The sequence below is a fragment of the Bos indicus genome, chromosome 22 (genome assembly GCF_029378745.1).
Source record: "Bos indicus isolate NIAB-ARS_2022 breed Sahiwal x Tharparkar chromosome 22, NIAB-ARS_B.indTharparkar_mat_pri_1.0, whole genome shotgun sequence".
NCBI lineage: Eukaryota > Metazoa > Chordata > Mammalia > Artiodactyla > Bovidae > Bos > Bos indicus.
In genome coordinates this window covers 49769705-49790460 of record NC_091781.1, presented here as the reverse complement: position 1 = coordinate 49790460, position 20756 = coordinate 49769705, and the positions used below count along the sequence as shown (strand labels likewise).

The window sequence follows — 20756 nt, the reverse complement described above, 5'->3', positions numbered from 1 at the left end:
GCTGCCACCGATCCAGGGATGGATGGGGGTGGAGGACAGGGGCGGGGATGCAGATCGGGTCAGCCATCCCCAGGGGCCCAGCATGGAAACCCATTCAGTCCTCTACTCCACCCCCCATCTCCCATCCAGATGAGCCCCCAGCTCTGAACATGCAGCCCTGTCACTCTCCAGAGATGGATGCAGAGACCAAGAGAGAAGTGAACAGGCTCTGGCCTCTTCAGTAATCTGCAAGCACTTAGTCCCCATCAGAGCTGACCCCCAAATGTTCTGGTACTAGGCCAGCCCCCCTGGGGACCCCAGAAGAGAGGCAAGGTGTTTATCAGAACTCTTGCCACGGTGGGGTTGGGATTTGCCCATGCCACATGGCTTGTGGGATCCTAGCTCCCCAATCAGGGACTGAACCCAGGCCCCCATCACTGAAAAGTGCTGAGTGCTAACCACTTGATTGCCAGGGAATGCTTTAAACAGCCCAGATTCCCAGGATGGAAGAATTGAAGGGCATCTACTTGAGGGAATGGACTCAGATCCAAAGCCACAGGTTCTCAGCTTCTCTAGAATGTGGCGCTGTCCATCTGGTGAGCTTCTGACCATGCCTCTGAGATCGTCTCTTTCTTAAACCAAGGAACCTCAGGCCAAGAGCTGCCACCCTCAAGAACCCAGAGCTTGGTGGCTTCCTACCACCCTGACTCTAAGGCCAGTCCAGCCCCATGCCCTTCTCTGAGCCCACAGGGCCTGGGAGGACAAGCTGGCACCTGGGTGACTGATCTGAGAAGCAGACTCACGGGCCTCTTCTGGGTGAAAGGGCCCTTCCCTTCACTTCACCAGTTTCCTCCCCGGGTGCCTCTGCAGCTGCCCCCTTCCCTGGCCCACTGGCCCTGTTTCTCCAATCTCTGGTGGCCTTTGTGCCTCTCCCAGCAAGAGCCCTCAAAGATGTCATGGTCAGAAGGTGCTACAGACTGATGTGTCCCCTCCCCCAATTCCTATGTTGAGACTTAATCCCCACTGTGACAGTAGTTAGAGGTGGGCCTTTTGGGAAGTGGTTAGGTCATAAGGGTGGAGCCCTAGTGGACGGGATTAGTGCCCTTATAAAGGAAACCCCAGAGAGGTCCTTTGCGCCTTCCACCATGTGAGGACATAGAGAGAAGACAACTATCAATGAACCAGGAAGTGGGCTCTCACCAGCACCAAATCTGTGGATATCTGGATCTTGAACTGCCCAGCTTCTGGTAACATGAGAAATTTCTGTTGTTGATAAGTCATCAAGTTTACAGTATTCTGTTATAGCTGCCCGAACAGGACTAAGAAGGCGGGGAAGAGGAAACCAATTTCCAAATTCCTGGGTTTCAACAAGCAGAGGTGACAGCTTGCGTATCTGAACTTTCTAAAACCATAACTAAGTCCTGAAGGGCAGGCAATTGATACTGGAGAGGGCACAGAGACACCCCCACATTTGCAGGGCTCTGTCTGCAGCCTTCCCTTGCCCCTGCTCCCTTGCTGCTGCTGCTGCCACCAAGTCGCTTCAGTCGTGTCTGACTCTGTGCAACCCCATAGACGGCAGCCCACCAGGCTCCCCCGTCCCTGGGATTCTCCAGGCAAGAACACTGGAGTGGGTTGCCATTTCCTTCTCCAATGCATGAAAGTGAAAAGTGAAAGTGAAGTCGCTCAGTCGTGTCCGACTCCTAGCGACCCCATGGACTGCAGCCTACCAGGCCCCTCCGTCCATGGGATTTTCCAGGCAAGAGTACTGGAGTGGGGTGCCATTGCCTTCTCCCTTGAGATCCTCACATCTCCCTTGAGGACAGGGGTGCTTGGACCCCCCTTTCACAGATGGAGGAAACAAGGCTCAGGAAAAGATGCACCAGGTCCCACAGTACGAGGACGCCCAGCCCTGTCACTCCTCCCCACTTCACTCTTTCTTCCATTGCCCACCATTCCGTGTTGCCCACCCAAGGCACAGGCTCCAGGTTCAAATTTCTGTTCTGCCACTTACAAGCTGTAGTACCTCAGAAAACATGGCTCGGGTTTCCCTGGTGGCTCCATGGTAAAGAATCCGCACATCAATGCCAGAGACACAAGTTCGATCCCTGATCTGAGAAGATCCCACATGCCATGGAGCAACTAAGCGCATGTGCCACAACTACTGAGCCTGTGCTCTAGAGCCTGGGAGCCCCAACTACTGAAGCCCTTACACCCTAACATCTGTGCTCTACAAAAGAAGACACCGCAATGAGAAGCCCATGCCCTAGAGAGCAACCCCCCCTCACTGCAACTAGAGAAAAGCCTACGCAGCAATGAATACCCAGCACAGCCAAAAATAAACAAACAAACAAACAAAAGCAGAAGATGACACAGCTCTTCTCTCCTGCCCTGAACTGTTCTCTATCCTCTGGGAGCTGACCTCGGATGTGGCCCCACAGTGACCTCTTGGCACAAAGTGGAAGCCGGTGGCCCCTTCTCCGGTGGCGTATATCACTAGGCATGGGTCTGCCTATTCTACCCAGAGACCCTGCTCCCACAGACCTGTCCCCTCCATACCCACAACCTCCACTGGAACCTGGGCAGCAGCTCCTTGCTGAGACTCTCCTAGGACCCTGAAGCCTCCGAGCAGGACTCCCTGCCTGCCGTGCAGGACTCCAGGAGCAAGGAGTTCTGAATTGATCAGAGATGTGAGCACCCACGCACGCCCCTCGGGGACCTTCCTATCAATGTATCCTCCACCTGCTCTGAGAGATTCTTCCAGCCTAACACCCTCACACTCCATGGAGGAGGAGGAGGGCCTGGGAAGGGCAGAAGGGCTGAGAAAGACACAGGTCCTGGCCCAGTTTAGCAGCCCCAGAGGTGCCATCGGCGTGGTGGTGGCTCCAGGCAGCCGGTGCTCGTGGAAGGCACGGCCAACATGAACCAGTGCCCCTGGGTAGGGCGTCCTGGGATGGTCCTCCCCCAACACTGACCTCCCCCGTGCCCCCTCTCCAGTGGGGGTGCGTACAGAAGGGGTGCAGGAGATACAAGCTAGTCAGCTGACTGTCAGGCAGGAACTCCTGCCACAGATGAATTGGCTTTTGAAAAGCTTCTCAAAAATGGAATTTTCTCCTTCAGGCAACCACAGAGTATGTGGGGACGGGGCGAGCAGGAGAGCAACCACCACCCCCTCCCACCCTGTATCTCCCCACACAGTGCTCAGGAGGGAGCATCCCCAGACCACAGAGTGGGGAGACGGTGCCAGAAGAGGCCAACTTCAGGGCAGGACCTGGGAAGGAAAAGAGGTGGGGAGCAGGCTGGGCTAGGGGGATCAAGAGGGGATCCAGGAAGGGCTTCGGCCAGGCTCCCCCGGATCTGCCTCCATAGATGGAGGCTCCAGTGGCAGCCTCACCGTGTCTCAGACGCCCTCCCAGGAGCCCCCAACCCCCCCTCAGCCCCATGCATCCCCGCTGGGTGCCGAGCAAGAGGACCATATGGAGGGAATAATAAGACAATTAACTTTCCATTAAAGAATAATATATGTGGGTTTTTAGAGAGGCAAGCGGCAGCAATCCCTACCCAGCGGCATATTTCACATGCGTGCCCCCCACCATCCCCACCCTTGCGCACCCCACGTCCGGATCATCTGCACCATGAGACGAGAGGGCGCCGCTGGGCCTCAGTGGGAGGTGGCTGGAGCAGGGGTGGGGGGCCGTAAGGGGAGAAGCAACCGCAGAGACCCTGGATGGTGGTTCTGTGGCTTCCTGTAACCTTGGGGAGGGGGTGTCATGGGACTGGGTGGGGCTCCCTCAGCGCCGCTCTCCTAACCAAGCATGTGACCTGGCATGCTGTGCATGTCCTGCGTGAGTACGGGTCCACCTGGCCAAGCGAGGTCTGCCTTTTGAGGCCAGCTGAACCACAGTGCTTTGAAGGACTAAGGGGAGGTCTGGGGGTCACAACCACTGATGCTTCCCTTTTCTGGCCCTCCCAGGGCTGCTTCTGTCCTCTGGCACCTTCCTCCACCCCAACTTCCTGCATCCTCGTCTGCTGCGACCCCTCCAGGGTTCTGAGCCCCTCTGGCACTCCTGGACACGGCTGGTCCCACCTGAGGTAGCCAGAGAGGACCTCTTACCCCAAATGGGGCCCAAACACAGCCCTGGCCAGCACCCCCTGAGCCAGCGTGTGAGGGTTCCTGTGTTTCGGGAATTGGTGGTACTGGGTGGGGGTGGGGGTGAGGGTGGAAGAACAAGGAGAAGCTTTGAAGGGCACCTGCAGAGGGCCCTGTTCCTGCCTCCCTGAGCCCCTCAGAAAAGGGGTCCTCGGTGTGGCCAGACTTCGGTCCTTGCCTTGAGCCAGCTCCAGATGTGGCACTCTGCAAATATTAATTACACATTCCCAGGGAGCACTGAGCAGACACAGTGCGGGGATGGCCAGGGGCAGACAAGATGGGCTGGGACTACAACGCTGTCACTGGCTCAGAAATCCCATTTCTGGCTACCCGTAGGAGTGAGGACACATGAAGAGTGTTTGTCTGGTCCATCACGACTGTCCAGAGAAGCCCAGCTGTGGGGAAGGGAGCTGGAGACTTGGGTCAGTGATCTCTGAGTCCTGGGGTCTCGCTGTCTGTGGACACAGCTATAGGACAGGGCCCGCACCAGCCTGCACCTCTGCCTCCATACTCCTCACTACCACCCCCACCATCCAGGGCTAGCAAGTCAGGGCTCCAGGGCAGGACTGGGGGGTACAGACAGTCAGCCACACCTTGGTTTCCCTGCAAGTGACTAGCAGCATACAGTTGGGCTAAGGCCATCATGGGGGCTGAAGCAGAGAGGGGCGTGAGCAGGGCTGAAAGCCATTTCTGCCCTAATGGGACCCGTGTGGGGGTTGACAGGACTGAGAAAGGCTCCCATAGGTCCAGACTTGGCCTATGGTCCCCAGACATGGCAATCCCAGGTCTCTGCTGCCATACCAGCTCCAGCCAGACAGCCTTTCCTCACCCCGACACCCACCCCAGACAGAGCATCTTCTCACTGCCTTCTGCAGAGACCCTCCATGCAGATGTCTTACCCGAGTCAGGAATCCATCCCAGGGTGGGTGCACCCGATGAACCACTGGTTCTTCCCCACGTCTGACTACAGTCTGTCCTGCTTTGCTTTCCCCCCAGAGTTGTTCCCTTTCTACCCTGGACATTCAGGCAGAGGGGGATGGGTCCCTGGCTGTACCCATCAGATTGACCTGGGCTTCAAAATGGGGAGACAGACCATCTCCATGTGGTCCGCTATGCACCCCCAGGCACCTGATGAATTATTCATCCTGATCAGCCTCATTATGAAAATGAGCTCAGAGCCCCAGCATATGTGCTTTCTGCTATCCCTCCCCCAACAGGATGACAATATAGTGCTGATAGGGGAGAGTAGAGAAGGAGCTCAGGAGACTGCACTCAGCCTCTAGCGGCCCTGGAGGGGGCGGACTGCAGTAGTATCCACACTTCCGTGGCCTGTTCACAGAAGGTGTAAGCCAGGGCTGGGAGGTGGGGCTGGGTTTTCCCAGTGGGGCATGGCTCAGGAGCCCCAGGCTACAGTGGGAGCTCCTACAATGCGCTGGCCCTCAGGCTCAGTAAGGTGAAGAAATGGGAGAGGGTCTTTGCAGACACCCACCACATTCCACCAAGCTTTGCCATGGTGTCCAACCTATAAATGGGCCACAGTCTGTACCCAGCCACGCCCTTGTGGGGTTGTTCTTAGGTGAGGAGGAGGAAAGTGCCAAGACAAGGCTCCTAAATGCCACTGTCTGCAGTTTCTAGACACTTGCAGCTGCCAGCTCTGTGGCACCCAGCTCCTGGGGGTGGGGCTGCCTCCAGGACTGGGGCTGGTGGAGAGGGCAGCCAAGTTGGAGAAGAAAGTCAAGGATCACCCCAATGGCAAGGTGTTTGGGGGTGGCTCAGGGAGGCAGGGAGCGGGGTGGCCTCAATGGGGATGGAAGCCATAGGCTTGGCAGAGGTGGCACCAGGGCCCACAGAGCATCATGGCTGGGTCAGGGCTTCAGTGCGAGCATCCTCCCGACCCTCTGAGCCAGGCATGGACCGGGCACACGGGCCCTCTTGTGTCCACTTGAAGGAGAGCCGTGGTGGCTTAGTCAGGGCTGTGGGTGGGTTGTGGGGGTGGTGGTGGTGGGGACTGGTTGGCTCCTCCAGCTTTCATAGGGCTGTCTTTTTCTTCTAGAACTCTTCACCTGCTCCCCTACTGCCCACCTCACAAGAGTGTCCTGTGCCAAGAAGGAGCCCCAGAGCTGTCAGCAGGAAATAAGAGGCTGAGGAAGCAGGTGAGAGAAGACTGGAGCAGGACAGAGAGCCACTGGAGAGCTGGCAGGCGCCGACAGGCAGAGGCTTGCCAGAAGGAGCCTGGAACACCAGGTCAGCACTTCTCTGCTTGGCCACAGCCTCACCGAGCCTGGCCCAGCTCCCTTCTTTCCTGGCTCACCCTGCCCACCCCAAAAAGGGAGCCCTAGCTAGAGAGGAAGCAGCACCCTGGAACAAGGGTCAGGAGCCTGGCATTTGAGCCCCAATTCTGCCATACCCCACTGTGTGACCCCGAGGAAGGTGGGGGTGGGGGAAGATGTGCTCACTGTTGAGTGTGTGGAATCATTCGACTCCTGGCAGAAAGGAAGGGGGAACAACACATCCTGGGAATGACAATGATCCGTGAGGAATATTCAAATCTGGTTTCTAGAAAAGGAGCGTATCTGTGTCAGCCTGTCCACTCCCATTCTCACCACCTCATTCCAGCGAGACCTCCCAGCCACAACATGGACCAAGAATGAGGATCAGAGCCGGTCTAGGACCTGCCCAGGAGCAGACAGTGGGTTCGCTGAGCAGGACTCCATCTCTGGTCCGCACCATCCAGGAAGCTCAATGGTTCAGATGTCTCCAGCCTGAAACATGTACACTATTTCCCCAACAGCAAACTTTTATGGTCTGAGCTGCCCGTGACTATAAAATAAACAATATCCTTGGCTGAGGATTGAAAGCAAGATTTCTTGGCTGGAAGCGCATGGTTCACTCCTTATGTGGGGTACATCTTATGTTCTGATACGAAGCTTGGGAAGGCACACGACATACATTCCAGGGAACTCTCGTGTCTTCATTAACCTAAACAGCTGCACGTGGCAGTGCCCACTGAGAACCAAGTAAGCGCTGGGTGCTATTCCTGAGCAGAAATTGACTTCTGTTCCAGAACAGCTTTTCCTACCGTGCCTTCTCTGGAAAGCTCTGCCGGCCCCCAAGCATGGCTGAGTCACTGAGAGTTCACAGGAAAAGAGAAGGACAGGGGTTACAGCAATTCCAGCCCAGCCACCAGGGAAGGGGGTGCTCAAGAGAGGCTGGACCACCAGGGCTTGGGGGAAGGACACTTGGCAAGCTCATGGCTTAGGTCTCCAGACTCAGACTCCCCCTCCCAACTACGTTACCACCTAGACAGCCATCCCTGATCAGCCCCATCCTATGCCAGAGGTCCCACATCTGCAGCCGACATCAACACACCCATGTCCACTCCCACTTCCTGGGTACCGGCTACAAGCTGAGCACGGTGCAAGAGACAACACCCCTCAGACGCTCCCTCTGCTAACCTGGGCCTGATCGAGAGGGACACAGGAACACAATGGAGTATCTCATCACTGAGCCCAGGGCCTGGACCCTTGGCTGAATCCCCCAGTGATAATTCCACTTAATCTGCTGTTCCTAAGCCAACCATTGGCAGGAGATACCCATTAATCTCCTGTTCAGTTCTGGTCACACTTCCTGGCCCAGGCAGCCAGCAAAGAACTCCTCAAGTCCAGCACATAGCTGGGAGCCCCACCCCGACCACTTCAAGAGCTCAGGTCTTTGAGACTCTGCATTTCCACATAAAGAGCGACAGCTCTGGAGCCCGTGGCCTGACAGCAACACATTTTGCAGCCTTCTGGGGGTGACGGATGGCCTGCTCTTCACATCACTATTTCAAACATTAACATAATCTCCCAGGATGAATGTGGTTGCTCGCGCCTAATCAATCACCCGCCCGCCCCTTGATCCCTCATCTCACCAAGCGCGCTTGCCACTCACCTCCTGCTGCATGCAGCGCCCTGAGCGGGCAGCACCACTCTCCGGGGCGGTTCGGCCTGGCCTCCCCACACGTTGCAAGGACAGTGCCTCTGGCTTCCGTGCACAACTACGTTCCACTGGAGCCGCCAGGGCCTGGACTCCCACCCCATATGCGCCCTCAAACACAGACCTCCTCTCCTGAAAAGCCCGACACCTCCCCATCAGAGCTGACCAGGTACCACTGCAACACGGTGACCTGGGGAAGAGCAGATCAAGACCCGAAGGCGTCCATGTTTCTGTTTCCCCACCTGCCCCGAGAGGTCCCACATGTCCCATCACAGCGGGTCCTCAGCTGCGCCACGCCTTCCTCACTCCTTATTTCTGAAGCCCTTCCCCCATTCACAGCTGGAAGAGGGTCCCTAAAGGGAGAGCCAGTGGCACCGGGCTTACCTCGCGGAGCTGCTGAACGCCCCCAAAGATTCGCATCACACCATCAATCTCCTGCTCCAGGCGCCGGGCCCAGTGCTGCATCCTGTGTGCAGAGAGGAGAGAAGTGTCAGGAGGACCCGCCTGCAGCTCGAGCAGCCCCGCCCCGGCCACCTGGAGGTGACCCACAGCAGCCGCCCCTTCAGAACCCGGTTTTCACTAGAGAAGAAACAGGCTGGGAATGACTCTCTTTCCCTTTGAAGTCTGGACCTGGTGGCCCAGGCTCTCCTCACATACTGTCGGATGGCCAGGGAGGGGAGCAGATTAGAGTTTAAATGCAACTCAGGGAGTCCAGTGGCTCTGAGAAGCCTGCAGCGAGACTTTTTCACTGTGAAGAGGCAGCCCTTGATGCTGCTGCTCTGAACCTGGGGACTCAGGACACCAGGGAGGAGGGGACGTGGGTGAGCCTGATGTCTGCTGCATCTCAGAGCCTCCTGCCCCCAAGGCTGGGTGGCACTGGGGCAAGGGGAGGGCAGGTGAGTGAGAGTTGCTGCGTAACTTGGGGCAGCTCCCTGCCCCTCGGGGCCTCCTCTAAACAGTGGACGTGGATGACTTCCTCGCCCTTCCAGCAAACTAGTAAACAGAGGTTCATCGCTGGATGCCCCGCATGAACCATCCACCCGCAAGTCCAGTTCAGACCAGCCCGTCCCTTTCTGGGTACCTGGAGAGCCCCACGAGCCCTCCACCTGAGCCGCCAGCCTGAGCAGGTCTCCTTTGCACTGGTGCCACCCGAGGTTGTTTTAATCCACCTGGGTCTCACTGTCTTCCTCCAGGATAATTTGGGGCCACCTTGTAGGGTATGAGAAGCACACACGAGAACTGGAGAGTCAAGGGTACTGCATGGGAATCTATGAGAGGACAGGATGGATAGGCAGTCACAAGACCCCATGTTCTCAGCCCACACTTATGAACTGGGATGGTAACTGGGGGAAGAGCTGGCCTGGAGGCTAACCTGTAACCCCGCTTCACGCAGTGCCAGATCAGGTGAGCAAAATCACACCAGCCCTGGCCAAGGGCTGCTGGCCGGAAAGACAGTTTTCATATGGTCGAAAGCGTTTTCTGCCGTGATCAAGGTCTCCACCCTAATGCATCTGAAAGGCACCTCAACTTCCTGTCCCCACCAGACACAGAACACGGCCTTTCCAGGGAGGGCTCATAGGAGAATTCTCACAAAGACTGAAATATGCCCATGGGTTAAGCACATCCCAGGAGGCCAGGTAAGGGTGGGGGAAAAGCCAGTCCCCCACCTCTGCAGGGGTACCCCAGGAGCCATGTGATCCAGGAGATTGAGCCTGGCCCCAATCCTGCCCTGGTCCTGTAGCCTCCCCTACCTCTGCCAGTGCTGCTCGGGGCCAGGGCTCTTACAGCTCTCTGGGTCAGAGGAGCTTGACTCTCTACTCCAGCCCCCTGCCCCACATCCCTGTGGCTGGGGGCTGGGCCCTTGCCATTGTGTGTGCCCGGGTCGGTTGGCATGGGAACTCAGATCAGGAGGCGGGCGGATCACTAATTGCAATTTGCCAAGCTGAATGTCAGGACTGTGATGGAAAAAAAAAAAAAAAAAATCAACATCAAAAGAAAGAGGTATTAGCTTTAGCTTGTTGCTGGTTTAAGCCACAGCCTGATGCCCACCTCTGCGCCCCACTGCAGGGAAAAAGTGAACACTGAGCGCTGGGGGAGGCCAGGCTGCAGGCCCGGCTACGAAGGGTGATCAGGTCTTAACCACCAGCTGGGGGAGGGCAAAGCGAGCAGAGAATGGACAGCCTGCCTGGCCTCTGGCTCCTGTCCACCAGACACTGATGGCTTGGCCCTGGCTGAGGATGGACAGTGTGGCAGGTGGCTGTTTTATGCTCCTGAGACAGAGCCCGGGGTGGGGGGCTGGCTAATGTCGAGATGGGCTGCCGCACAGTCCTGTGTCCAGCTAGGCAGGTGGCACATGAATGGCTGAGGTCAAGGAACTGATCTCCAAGGGAACTGTTAGCTCTGCCCTGGGCCTGACCCTGACCTCAGCCACTCCCTGGTCTAGGGGACAGAATGCCGATCACCATATTCCTGAGACAGGTACAAGGGCTCCCGTGATGTACAAGGTGTGGGGCCAGCATGTCAATTTTCACAGAGAAGCAAATCCCCACTTACCATCCCACTTTACAGATAAGTAAACTGAGGCTCAGAGGCTTTAAAAGTGACCAACCCAAGGTCATCCACCCAGGAAGTGGTGAACTTGACCCAGGGGTGTGCTGGAGTTAGCAACAGCCGATAGTATGCAACTCCTCCCAACTCTGCATTCAGCGTCCTCACCTCGGGAGCTTGAAATCGTCGTAGTGGAAATTCTCATAGCCCAGAAATCTGCAAATGCTGCCAATCTCAGTTTTTTTTCCCCCAGAGAGTGAACTGTCAACATTTACCAACACAGCACTGATATGACCCCAGGCTGTTGACTCTTTTCTAGTGTATCTATAGGTCTTTGGTGCTAGAATTTCACAGGTAAGTAAAGAAAAATTAGTTGAAAGAGCAGACATGGATGCCGAGTTTTTATTTTGCTCAGACAACACATTGCTATTGTTACCATTATTATAATCACCATCATTTCATCAAAAAAGGCTACTGCAACACAAAAAAAATGTTTAAAGAACTAAATCTCAGAATAAAGTCCAATTCTTCCCAAGACACATCCATATCCACATCCACTCTCCCTCTCCCCGCCCCGCCCAACACACGTCTTCCCACCCTCCACCACCCCCCACCCCCAGCTGAGCAGCTCTAGACCCTGCTAGGGGCCCACAGGGACGGGCCTACCCACACCACATCAGAACACGCACACCCTCCTGGGGTCTAGGGCTGGCTCTAGCCCTTGGTTTGGCACAGTGGGTCTGCTGGGTAGACCCCAGCTGCACTGCCCATCATCACGATACCATGGAAATCAAGATATTCTGATTTGTTACCTAAACCAAACCCAACTAGGAAGGCAACACATGTCCAAGAGTTTAAAAGAAAGTGACAGATCATTGATTTCATCATCACAGAGATGTGATTTGGGGGCTCCAGGGTTTGGCTGGTGCCCCAGTGCTGGCTCCAAGGGTAACACATGGGACCAAGGAGGCCAGGAGTCAACCATGTACCTGCAGTGTTCCTGCCCAGAGGCCAGAGAAATCACCCTGGCCAGCCCAGTCACACTCCAGCAGAAGGGCATGGGGACTTTGGAAGGATGGGGGAGACATTAGGACCCACGGCTCCACTGGGTCAAAGGCAAACTGACCAAATCCTGCCTGGGGTCCCAACAATCTGGACCCAAGTGCCCGGATATGCCACCGCCTCCCGGGCCAGACAGTGTGGCCCATGGGTCACCCTCCCAACACGACAGATCCACCTGCTGGCTCCTCATATCCCTGTGATTTTCCATGCTCTTCACTGAGATGACACTGCTCATTGCCAAGTGTCTCCAAGTGCCAAATTAGCACAACAGTGAGGAGAGAGAGCATCTGGGAGGAGGCACGTGCAGCCAGGGACTGCAGCCGGCAGGATGCCTGGGGTGGGTACGAGAGGCTGGGGACAGCCTCACACCACTGTGTCCCCCGATGTGCCCGAACCTAGTGGGGTAGAGGCACTGAGCCCCCATTTCACAAACAAGAAAACTGAGGCCCCTGGCAAGGAGCTATCTTCTACAGAGAGAAGCCAGGCCCACCCGTCCTCCTGGGTCCATCAGCTCTATGACCCCACCTGCCCAAGGACTGTGTAGCCTCTGGGAGGCCTCAGGGAGAGGCTACCTCTGCAAGCTGTCTGTGTGAATGTGGAAAGTTCTTGCCCCTGGGAACCTCAGCTTTCTGATCTGTAAACAGGGACAGTAATGATTAGCTGAATAACTTTCAGGGCCAAATCCACAGGGCAACTTTGATGAGCAGTATTATTATTTGGCAGTCCCCTGGGGGCTAGAAGCTTATCAAATTCAGACTCCCTCTCCCCCACCCAGTGTTTAGGAAATCTTCCCTGCTTGCCTGCTTGTGGGGAAGGGGCATGGAGGTAGGGTGCTAGAAATACGGTTTCCCTAATAGCTCCTGCAATCCCCTGCTCCCCAGACTAAGAGAGGCAGGGAGCAGGCACAGGGCCAAGATGTGTGTGTCCGAGGGCTAGAGGGCTGAGGGCAAGCCCAGCAGGAAGAAGACAACATTAGGTGCTGTGGTGCTCTCTGGGTCTCAGTCTCCAAGGCATGTTTCAGAACCAAGAGGAGTACGTGAGGCAAGAGGAGGTGTCATCATCAAGCAGGGGAGCAAAATCATCCATGTGTGGGGTGAGGAACGGAGGCTGAGGGCCCCTTTAGCAGACAGAACCATCGAGACCCCAGCTAGAAGGCTGGGGAGGCCCAGGTCAAACTACAGAGCACCTGGGGTGAGGGCGTATAGCCCTGAGGCTGGCTGCACAGGCTTGTCCAGAGGGAGAAGAGGGAGGGGAGTGGAGGGGAGGGGTGGGGGCGGGAGGGGAGGGACGGGAGGAGGAAGAGGAGAAGGAGTGAAGAGGGAAGAGGGGAAGAGCCTGCGTGCAGATGCAGCAGCACAGTTTAAACTGTTGCCAGTTGTTAATTTTATACGTGAAGTTGTTGATCAGAATGTGATTTAATTGTACAGTATAATCCAGGCTTTTGGAATAAATTATGCAGAAAACTCATCTATAATTAAACAAATCAAAAAACCAGAGACAGGTGACACTGCAGGTTCACCCTCAGAGGGCACTGCTAGGTGTGGGCGGCTGGACCCTGCAGAGGGACTAGAGGGAAGGGGGAGGGCTCCGTTCAAGAGCAGACAGGGGAAGGCCTGGGAGAGGCTAAGGCCCACCAGGGCTGAGGGTTTCCGGGCCCCCAACTACCTCTGCAGGCCTTTTCACCACTCCCAAGGAGGCATTTTTTGCCACCAAAGTGCCTCCACCAGGCAGGCTGCCTGGATAAACCCCATCCACTGGGGGCCTAAGAGCAGTCTACAGCCTTCCCTGCTCAGCTCAAGCAGGGCAGTCATCGTGGAGCAGGAGATGCTGAGGGTAGAAGAACAGGTGAGGCTGGAGGAGTGGAGGGCAGGGCTGGGCTCAGGCAGTGAGGAGTGTGGGGGAGGCCACTTGCTGTCGAGGGTACGTGAACCAAATTTGGCCGTGGTGGGGGCCCACAGGTCTCCTGCTTCTCTCGTGACAGACTGGCCAATTATTCTCTTAGTTCTGGGGGAGGCGATGATTTAAATTAAAGTGCTATTTAATTATTCTATTTCAGCTGGCCTGCCACCTCCCACCTTGGTGCCTTCGCAGTGTTCTGAAGGGGAAAGAAAACGTAGGGCAGGAGCTGGGTGGTGGTCTGGGAGAGACAGAGGGAGAGATGGGAGGGATAGAGACATGAAAAGAGCCCAGAAGACCTGGTCCAGAGGGCCTGGGTATCATGTTTACCCTGTCGCAGGGGAAGATGACTTGTAAGGAGGCAAGGAGGCCATTCCCCATTCCAGCCACGAAAGGCCACCCCGAGCTCAGAGAGCAGTAGTGGCCCCTGCTGAAAGAGGGCTTGGGATGTGGCCAGCCCCTCCGCTAGGCCACAGCCCTGCTGCCAACAGCAGGAAGCTCCAGAGTGCACCCCAGACTGTGGCACCTCCAGAGCCACTTCCCCCAAGGAGTCCTCCCTGACCACTCAGTGGATATCCCTCTCTACCTAGACTGAGTGCCCAGATTCAGCCCTGGCTCTTCCATGACCTTGGACCAGATATGCCCTCTTAGGCCTCAGTTTTCCCATCTGGAAAATGGAGATAAAGCTCACCACTTGTCCACCTCCCAGGACCCAAAACAAGCAGGAGGGGACTGGTGCCCCACGGAAGGGATGCTAACCATGATGACTGCCCCAACACACATGTGCACAGACTCATCTGGGCAGCAGGGCTGTCCTCCCCTCAGTCCAGTCCCCCTCCTCAGACCCGCTCTCATAAAGTGTGGGATGGCTGTGTCTCCTCCTTGGACTGGGCTTCTGGGTGGGCCACAGCCCCCTCCTGCACTACCTAAGAGACCTCGTCTGACACAGGGGAGACTCCCAGGAAAAGGCAGGGCCTCTACGATCAGAGCGTCCTTGCTTATCCGCTCAGGAGAGAAGACTCTTGGGCCTCAACATCTTTTGGGGCTCAAAGCCCAGAGTAGGGCCCCTGATCTTGATTGGATCACAGCCTCCGAAAAACAAAGAGCAAGTGTAGCCAAGGTCATTCACTCTCAAGAGGCCAAGTGGTCAAATCACTCCAAGCCATTGAGGCCAGAGTGCTTGGAGGTGTGTAGACCAGTCAGCGCCGGCCTGGCACTGCACCAACCATGGTGGGGTGGGGCTGCAATGGAGCCTGGGGAGATGGAAGCATGCCGGTTCAGCCAAGTCACATGGAATAAGGCTCCCTGGTTAGCCATCCACCTCTTCACAAGCAGGTAAGCTGAGATGCAGACTCAAAGGGACAGGCTCATCTTCAACAGATTTGATTCAGCTTAAAGGACTCCTAAGAAAAAAAACCCTGGAGGCTCAGATAGTAAAGCGTCTGCCTATAATGCGGAAGACCCAGGTTCAATCCCTGGGTCGGGAAGATCCCCTAGAGAAGGAAATGGCAACCCACTCCAGTACTCTTGCCTGGAAAATCCCATGGACAGAGAAGCGTGGTAGGCTACAGTCTATGGGGTCGCAAAGAGTTGGACATGACTGAGCGACTTCACTTTAAGGGACTCCTAAGTGTGAGTAACATGGGGCCCCAGGAGCACTGTCTCCACCCCCACCTACCCATCCCATGCACACAGAGAGGAAGGCAGCAGCCCACTTATCACAAGGGATCGTCAGAGATTCCCTGGTGCCGGGGAGGGGCTGGTGCTGCTGAAGCTCAAATTAGTCCAAATCCATCGGTCTCGACTATGTGTGTCTTGGGACCCTGCCCAAATACTGCTCCTTAATGAGGTTATTAATTACGGGCTGTCCCTTCCCTTTCTTCATCGGGGAGAAAGCCTTCCTTCCAGTCGGCTCTTGGCTGGGAGGCTGCAAGCCTGTGCCTCCCCACTTAGACTACCGGTGAACAGTCGTTCACTTTAATTAGGGCGTCAGGTCCAGCCCAGTATTTACTCCTAATAGCCTGATGGGGGGAGGGGAGAAGGCCTGGAAGCAGGGAGCCGCAATCACCCAGGGCTGGCAGAGCCGGGCAGTCCACTTGGCTCAGAGAGGGATGGACAGTGTTCCAGGCTCACACAGTAAGAGGCCACAGCATTCTGCCTCACTCCCCGCCATCAGGGCCGGACTGAGGACCCACAGGGGCTCCTGCAGCCAGGGAGGACCTCGAGGAGTGGGACAAGCCAGCAACAGACAGGCTGAGAAGGAGGTTTCCCAGGGGAGATTAGGAAGCCAGCATGGAAGGCCCACCTGAGCCTGACTTGTCTCTCTCTGATGTGGTTAGTTGTGTGACCTTGGCGACATCCTTTCCCTTGTCTGGGCCTCAGTTAACTCATCTAGAAAGTGAACTGGAGCAACACAGTATTATGTCAATACTGTCACACCCAGAACCGCAGGGCTCCTGAGCAGCCCTTCAGCGGGGCCCTCCTCTCCAGGCCTGGCCTGGGGCAGTGGGAGCAGTCCCTGCAGAACTAGGAGAGGGCCTAGTGGAGGCACTAGAGAGCCAGGGAGACGAAGAAGGTGCACAGAAGGAAGCGGGCCATTGGTCTGCAGGACTGCGGATGACTGAGGCCCAGACCCAGGCTGTGGACTCGGCCAGGGCAGGCAGTGGCTCCCAGGCTGAATCTCCTTCGGCCCCTGCCGTGTGCCAGGTCCCGTTCTGTGGTCCACACCCGGCTCTGTGGTTTGGACTCTCCAGGTCTCAGTTTCCCTCTCTGCCCCAGGAGGGATGGCCTGGGGTCTCCAGAGGCCACTCGGGGGTTTGTTTCCAAGGGGTTGAGTGAGGCCTCATGCCCGGCTCATCGGGCCTGAATTACCTTCACAGCAGTTAGATCATCATCCCTGGTCCTCAGAGGGGAAAACTGAGGTACAGAGCAACTGCATGAGGCGCCCAAGGCCACACGGCTGATGAGCACACAGTTCTGCCCAGCTGCAGCATGGCCGGTCCACCTGGATGCCTAATGGGCCTCTCAAACTGAATGGGTCCAAAACCCAGGCCCTTCCCCTCCCTCTGAACCCTCTTCTCCCTCTCTCCACACCTCCGGATGTCAGCTCTTTAGTTCAGGCCAGAAGCCTCAGGGTGACCTGGAACCTGCTTTCTCTCATGCCCATATCCCATCTCAGCAAGTGCCGTGGGCTCCACCTTCACAACCCGCCCACCACCCTCCACCTCCCCAACCCCCCGCCTGCCTGGGCCATGGTCATCTCTTTCCAGGACAAGTGATGGAATCACCAGTTCACTGGTCTTCAGCCTCTGCCCTTTGGAACCCCCGCTTCCCGCCGCGCCGCCCCCTAAGGCTGTTCACCTCCACACTCAGCCAGAGTGTCCTGCTGGAACAGTGCGCCTCCTCAGTCAACACCCAAAGCCCATCCAGGGGCCGAACTCACAATGGCCTCTCTGACCTCACTTCTCAGGCCACACTGGCCTCCTCACTGTGGCTTGAATACACTCTTGTAGTCCCTGCCCAGCCTTTGCACACGCTATTCCCTTGGCCTGGATCAGCCTCTTCTCAGAAGTCCTCAAGGCTCCCCTCTCGCCTCGTTCGGGGAAGTCCACTGTGCCCCCTCCTCCCATTTTAAGTGGTACCCTCCCAGCAGCCACCGATCTCCGTGCCCTCCAGGGGTTATTGTTTTAGCTAAAATTCCCTCAGACCTCCTCTTCTTTACTGCCCCCACTGCGCTGGGCTGGGAGCCCTGAGGGAGGAGGCCCCAGGTCTCCAGCCTGGAGGAACAGGCCCTTGGCCGAGCAAGCGCACCTCCCCAGCCGGCTCCAAGCCCCACACCGTCCTGCCCAGCCCGCACACGATGGCCACAGGAGCGGGCAGGTGGGGTGCGCAGTGCAGCCCTGCAGGAGGGCTAGAAGCGCAGCGGCTGCCCCAGGGACAGCCCAGGAGGCCCTCCCTTTCCCCAGCTCCTCTCCGTATGAATTATTAAAGCTCATTTATGATGGGCCTGCCCAGGCCTGTGGCTTCTGTGCATAATTCATGGCTCTCCCAGAAAGGCTGGGTGCTGGCGCAGCCACTTCTTCCAGGAAGCAAGCAACGTGCGGGCAGATCTGGGGCTGTCCTCACTCATCCCTGTCACCATGTCCGGATCTCGGGCAGCCCAGGACCTCGGCCCTCCACCCACTCTCCTCCACCTGGGATTCTGGCTCCCAGGGCTGAAGTCCACAAATTTTGTGCAGACTCACCCATCCCCGTCTCTGTGCCTCGGTTTCCATCTGTGGGCTGAAGGAGTCGCTGGTTTTCAAACCGCAGGGACTGCAGTTATCACCCGCCTCCACTCCCCTGGGGAGGCCCATGGGCTCCCAAGGTACCAACACTTGGGGTCACTGTCTGTGAATTTCCCAGCAATCTAGAGCTGGGATGTAGCACTGAACAACGGGAGCTCACAAACTAGCTAAGGGCACTCTAGACCAAAACAGAAAGTCCAGGCCAGGGATGTGGGGTATGGACAGTCACTTGGCCCAGGATCCACCGTCTGCTCCTCAGGCCTGGAGCCACCTGCCCCACTCACTGACACGGATCGTGGGCATTTGGGGGTCTGCAGCGCCTCCTTCTCTCCCCAGCATGTTCCCCCAGGTAGTCGGGTACAAGACAAAAGAGACCAGACCCATTTAACAACCTAGCAAACTGAGGTTCAGTGAGGCTGGCTCTTGGAGCCAGGGCTGGTATACTGACACCGCCAGGTGCAGTGATGGAAGAGCCGCACCCAAGCTTGTTCTCGTGAGGTGGCCAGCAGTGTTGAGGTGCCTGTGGTGGTCACCAGGAGAGTAGGGGGGAACCTGGGAGCTCCAGATGCCTGCTCCTGCCCCACGCCAGTAGCCGAAGCCTGATTGGAGGTGCAAGAGAGGCTCTGTCCACGTGTCATCAACCACTCCAGTTGGATTCTGTGATTCACACATCCCATCTCCCCTCACGTACCTCCTCCCCACCCTCCAGCATGAGTCAAATCCTCTCTGAGCCACAAATAGCCGTCTTCCATTTATGTCCTGGCTATGGCCTCCTGCCTCGAGGAGGACAGAAACCCCTCTCACAGTCTTCTATTCCTTCTCAGGGAAGAAATCCCACGCCCCACCCCATGGAAGCTGGCAAGGCCCCATAGGACACACAGGTGCAAAAGAGAGGTGGAGCCAAGACCAGAAAAGAACTTAACCCATCACGGCCAGCGTTGTTGTCTGGTTTTGTACCTCCTCTACCTGGCCAAGTCACCTCTGGTGGGAAGTCTTCCTGGATTTCTCTCCACCCTGCTCTCAAACCCATAGTCCTTACTCCACTTTACTGACCCTTGCCTTAGGTAGGGGCTGCAGTCTGGTTCCCCTCACCAAGCTCCCTGAAGAACTTCGCTTGCAGGACAGCAAAGAAGAGTCTTCTGGAAATGCTTGGGGATACATTTCCCTGAACATCCTCCCATCACCAGATTGGTGCCCCCCCGCCCCCCCCCCCATCCACCTCTCTCTACAGTGGGGGAGAGGCTGGAAGGGAGGGCAAGAAAAAGGCTTCCCACTTCAGTAGGCAGAGCACTGAGGAAAGGAACTGATGATGCAAAGCACCTGTTGTGTGCCGGGGCTCCTGTGTGAGCTCACTGAAGTCTCACAGCACCCCTGGCTAGGTGCGAACTGGTTCAAGCCCGCTTCATGGACAACGACCAAGGCCACACAGCTAGTCTGTGCTCAACCAGAATTTGAACCCTGCAAAGAGTGGCTCCAGAGCTCACGCTCTGTTCCTAGGTGATCCAGCTTTCTTAATCCCAAAGTGGGCTTCAACGGCCAAGATTTAGGAAATAGGGTGCCGCTAAGGGCCACTCCTCTTTTATGACCTTTTCCACCATAGAGAAGGGGTCCATTCCAAATCAGGGCCCTCACTGCCTCCCCAGGCAAGCCAAAGCTGGGCAATCAGAGAGTCCTTCCTTTTACCCCAACAAAGCCACCCTGCTGCAGGAATGATGTCTCAGCAGCGCACAGCCCTAGCTCCCTCCAATCCCTCCCATGACAGGGGAGATGCCCACTTCCTTTGCGATCTGCCCCTCCCTAGTGAGCTCCGGGCTCCTCAGTGCAAGCCAAGCTGCCTGTAAATCAAATGCAAGTGCTCGTTTGCCTTTTCTCTCCACACTCCACAGTGAATCCGTAAGCAATGTAAATTCCCTCTGCGAGACACAGCGAGTAGGGGCCTTGTGGTGCCACCCCAGCGGCCCCACCTCCTCCTGAGAAGTCCCAGGATGGTGGCCGCCCCAAAAGGAGCCACTGCCTGGTGAGTCTGTGTTGTCCTCAGAGCTGGCTTGACGAGTAGCAGGTGGTCCAACTCAGCAGGGCTTATCACAGACAAAATACTCTGGAGATGTTTCCAACCTTCTACAAATCCCTACTAGCTCCCTCACTCCCCATTTATTCATTCATTCATTCATGTATACAGTTACTAAGCCAAGCTCCAGGCTGGACACGGGGAAGGGACACAGTAGTGAGCAGGGCAGATGCAGGCTGGAACTTGGAATTCAACGAGAGAAGGCATCTGATCTGATCCAGACTCAGTACATGGAGGGAGGAGGAGTCCGGTGGGGGTGTGGACTGCACAGCAAGGGGTCTGACCCACCTAGGGCTCTGGCAGGTAAAGGCTGCGTTGCAGGGCAGCAGGGCAGTTCAGACAGAGGGTGCAGCACATGCTCAGAGGGTGAGCTCGGCATGGGATGATGCCCTATGAACACCACAGACCGACCACGGGCACCGAGCAGGCTGCTCGGACACTGATGCCTGCAGCACTCTGTCCTCAAGGACATGGTGAGCGAAGGATGGAGAGCTCTCGACAGTGGGGAGAGGAGCACAGTCAACGGATGGGAAACTAAGGGTTCAAAGAGCAGGGCTCTCCGCGTGGTCCTCGGCACCCAGCCTGGGAGGCTCAGCTCCTCCAGGCCCTCTCCAGAGGCACACATGCATATCCAGCTTTGACACCTCTCCATCTGGACCCCTAGTCCGCATCTCAAACTCAGCGTGTCCAATACCTGCTGGTCCCCTGGACTGACTTTTCCCAGGCCTCCTCCAGCTTACCTGGTGAAAACCGTCCTTCCAGCTGCTCAAGCCAATTGCCTGACATCTCCTGACAC

At 56.7% G+C, this 20756-nt stretch overlaps 1 protein-coding gene across 11 annotated transcripts in view; it reads right to left on the bottom strand.

Annotated features, from left to right (window-relative positions):
- CACNA2D2 (calcium voltage-gated channel auxiliary subunit alpha2delta 2) overlaps positions 1-20756 on the bottom strand; it is a 140260-nt gene that overhangs the window by 105790 nt on the left and 13714 nt on the right. For all 11 annotated transcript variants that reach the window (XM_070776650.1, XM_070776651.1, XM_070776653.1 and 8 more), the window contains exon 2: positions 8486-8567. In XM_070776650.1, the coding sequence (XP_070632751.1) occupies positions 8486-8567 (82 nt within the window). The remainder of the gene's footprint in view (positions 1-8485; positions 8568-20756) is intronic.